This window comes from Lolium rigidum, chromosome 1 (assembly GCF_022539505.1).
Source record: "Lolium rigidum isolate FL_2022 chromosome 1, APGP_CSIRO_Lrig_0.1, whole genome shotgun sequence".
Taxonomy (NCBI): domain Eukaryota; kingdom Viridiplantae; phylum Streptophyta; class Magnoliopsida; order Poales; family Poaceae; genus Lolium; species Lolium rigidum.
In genome coordinates, this window is record NC_061508.1 from 131,774,725 (window position 1) to 131,778,118 (window position 3,394).

General features: G+C 47.9%; 1 protein-coding gene across 1 annotated transcript; it reads right to left on the bottom strand.

Moving 5' to 3' along the window:
• Positions 1-1,924: 1,924 nt before the first annotated feature.
• Positions 1,925-2,964, bottom strand: LOC124682400 (transmembrane protein 45B-like). The gene has a single exon (XM_047217092.1). It carries the CDS (start codon positions 2,947-2,949, stop codon positions 2,044-2,046), a length of 906 nt encoding a protein of 301 aa, XP_047073048.1. The 5' UTR covers positions 2,950-2,964; the 3' UTR covers positions 1,925-2,043.
• Positions 2,965-3,394: the final 430 nt, after the last annotated feature.

Below are 3,394 nucleotides of genomic sequence, written 5' to 3' on the forward strand. Positions count from 1 at the left end.
TTAAACAATTTTTATTTCGAACACTTTTAGATATGAACATTTTTCGCGTTTGAGCAATTTTCAGATATCATTTTTTCTTAAATTTGCATACTTTTTAATTTGAACATTTTTTCAATTTGGAACTTTTTCATATCTAAATTTTTTTAGTTTGAACATTTCCGAAATTTGAAGAAGTTTAGATTTAAAAATTGTTTTGATTTCAAAAACATCAATATTTTTAAAATTGTTCAGGTTAAAGAAATGTTCCTTTTGGAAAATCGTTAAAATTTGAAAATTGTGTAGTTTTTAAAATTGTTTAAATTCAAGAATCGTTCAAATTAAAAAGTTGAAATTAGAAAATCTTTCAAATTTAAAAATGTTCAAATTCGTAAATCGTTCAAACTTAAAATTGTTCAAATTCAAAAAAATTCCGTTCACGACATATTTCCGTTCACGACATATTTCTGGTCACGGCCTTTTTTCTGTTCCGTTCACGATATTTTTCTGTTCACAACTTTTTCTTTTTCACAACTTTTTTGTTCTTCGCAAATGTTTTCATGGCATTTTTCTGGGCACCTTCCTTTTCTGTTCTACATAAGTTAGTTCACGGCTTTTTCTGTTTAGGAAATTTTTCTGTTCACAACCTTTTTTTCAATTCATGATCTTTTTTTTCATGGATTCTTTTTTGTTCTTCGCAAATTTGTTTAGCGCCTTTTTCTAGTCACGACCCTTTTTATGTTATTCATAAAATATTTCATGGCATTTTTCTGTTCATGGCATTTTTCTGTTCATGGACTTTTTTCGAATTTGAACATTTTTTGTTTTGAATTTTTTTATGAAAAGTTTGAACATTTTTAATATGAACTTTTAAAATTTTGAGTATTTTTTAGTTCGGACTTTTTTGAATTTGAAATTTGTTCAATTTTGAATTGTACGTTTTTAAAAATCGTTCATTTTTCAAATTTGTTCTTATAATTTTATAATTGTTCGTTTTTAGAAATCGTTCAATTTTGAAATTTTTTCGGTTTGAATTTTCTTCTGTTTTCGATTTTGTTCTGATTTTAAACCAAAGTAGATAAGTCACGCTGGGTTGTCATGTAGGGGAAAAAGAAAATAAAGACAGACTAAATGGGCCTGGCCCACTGGCCGTTCGTTCGAGCGGAGCTGATGATCGCTCCCGCTTAAGGGCGTGTTCGGAAACGGTCGATTGCCCCCACCCGGCACCCTCCACCGCCCTACATCGGCGAGGAACACGTACGGACGGATCCCGTCGCCGCGGCGGCCTCGCCCAGGAGCGACATCGCGGCGTCCAGGAGCAGCTATAGGTCCAAGGAGGTCGGGGGAGCTGCTGCTGGACGGATTCGGGGGGGAGCGGTGGCATGATTTCTGCGGCTAACGACGGTGCGACGAGGACGTCGGGTGAGTTGCCGTTGCGGCTGCCGCTGACGAGGGCGGACGACGGTCGGACGGTCGCGCGGAGTAGGCGACGGGCGACCTCAGGGATGGGCATGGGGAGCGCGAGGAAGATGGGAAAGGTTGGCTCAGGGTTGTCGACGACGGTGCTAGGGCACGGTGGCGACATGGGCAGCGACGGGAGTGTGGCGGCGGGCTTGATGTGCCGAGTACAGCTATGGATTGGGGAAATTTCTTTACGGTGAGTTGAGCGGAGGGTGATGGGTTCAGAGCGAACGAACCGTTAACTTTCACTTGGCGGTGGCATTTTGCTGTAAAATGAGCTGCTCCGTGTTTTGCAACTCCACGGAACTGCCAAACCCCTGCTTCGCGTTTTGTGCATGAAAATAACCCAGATCCGCGGATCTAGCTTCGCGGAGCAGTTGTGTTCGGTGCTGCTCCGGACACGAATTTTGTGAAACCAGAAGCCAGAGGACTGCCGAATACGCCCTAAAGCGCTGAATAGGCGCACCCACCATATTGCAAAACCTGATGGCTTCACATCCGAGTTTATTGTGGGCATCTACTACAGTCTACAGAGCCTAAACGATAATGGCAATGGATCCGGGGGCCCAACGTCTCGGTCCAGTTCAAGTCATCTCAGGTTATTTTCTACACATGTTCTGAGACGGGGAACACACGCTTCTGCGACGAATCCCCGTCGCCGGTGAGCACACGGCCGTCGGCTCTAGGCGCCTGAATCTGTACATACTCCATGCACCGGCCGTCCACCCTCAGGCACATGTACGCCGTGACGACCCACACTGCGGCGAGCACCCAGCTGAACTGCAGGTTCGCCATCGCCATGGCCCTCCGCGTCGCCTCCTTCGTGGAGCACGCGACCGCGCTGTGCATGGCCGCGCTCCCCTCCGCGCCGTGGCACCCAGTCGGCAGGAGGGACGGAACCCACAGCACGAAGCCCATCACCACGAACCACAGGCCCTGGAAGAGCACGGATGCCGACCGCACCACCGCCACGGGGAAGCTCCTGGGCAGCACGACGGTGGCAGAGGTGAGGACGAGCGACGCGGTGACCACGAGCTGCATGAGCCAGTGGTAGTGGCCCTCGAGGCCGACGTGGTCCGCGGAGTGCAGCCGGAGGAGGAACAGCTCCTGGCCGAACACGGACGCCGCGAGAGCGGTCACCACGTCGCCCAGCGCGCCGTGATGCGGGGACGAGGACGGGGAGGCGGCGACGTCGGTCGCGAGTGCCACCGAAGCGTAGACCCCGAGGTGGAGGTACATGGTGGCGTGCTCGAGGGTGTCCGGCTGGAGGGAGAGCGCGAGGAGGGGGAGGTCGACGAGCTGGTCGACGATGGCGAGGGCGGAGAAGGCGAGCAGGAGGTACAGCTCGAGGTGCTTCAAGCCGGGCAGCGGCGAGGGGAAGGGGAACCAGGTGGCGGAGCGGAACCCGGAGGTGCCCTTGAGCTTGTATGCCTTGATGGTGTTCAGCATGTGCCACATGCCGAGGATGGCGAAGGCAAGACCAGGGACGAAATGGCCTAGGAACGTGCCCATGGCTTAGTTTGCTGTTCCTCGTACGCGTGGATCTTAATGCAGTGTCGACGAGGGGCTTAAATAGGCCGTCAAACTTTGTTCTGTTATATCTTACGGTCGTAGAACCCCGTAGCTTTCAAGCTTCGTGTGAAAAAAAAAACTTAACTAAGTTGTGACTCCGTCCAGAGTATGCATGCTTCATCTAAAAAAGAAGTGTATGCCTGCTTGTTTGGACTCCATTTTAGAAGTAGAGGCAGAATGTGGGCAAAATCATTTCTAACGGCACCGGTTCCTACTGGACAGCTATCCACCCTCCATTTCCTCGCGATTTGTGTTAGTGTCCTTCTCCATATTTAGTGTGTATCATCTTCATATGACATATATTTGGTAAAAAAATTTAACAAAATCTCGTAATTTTTTTATATAAATTAGGATTCGCGGTAATTTAAATGAAAAACAACTAAAT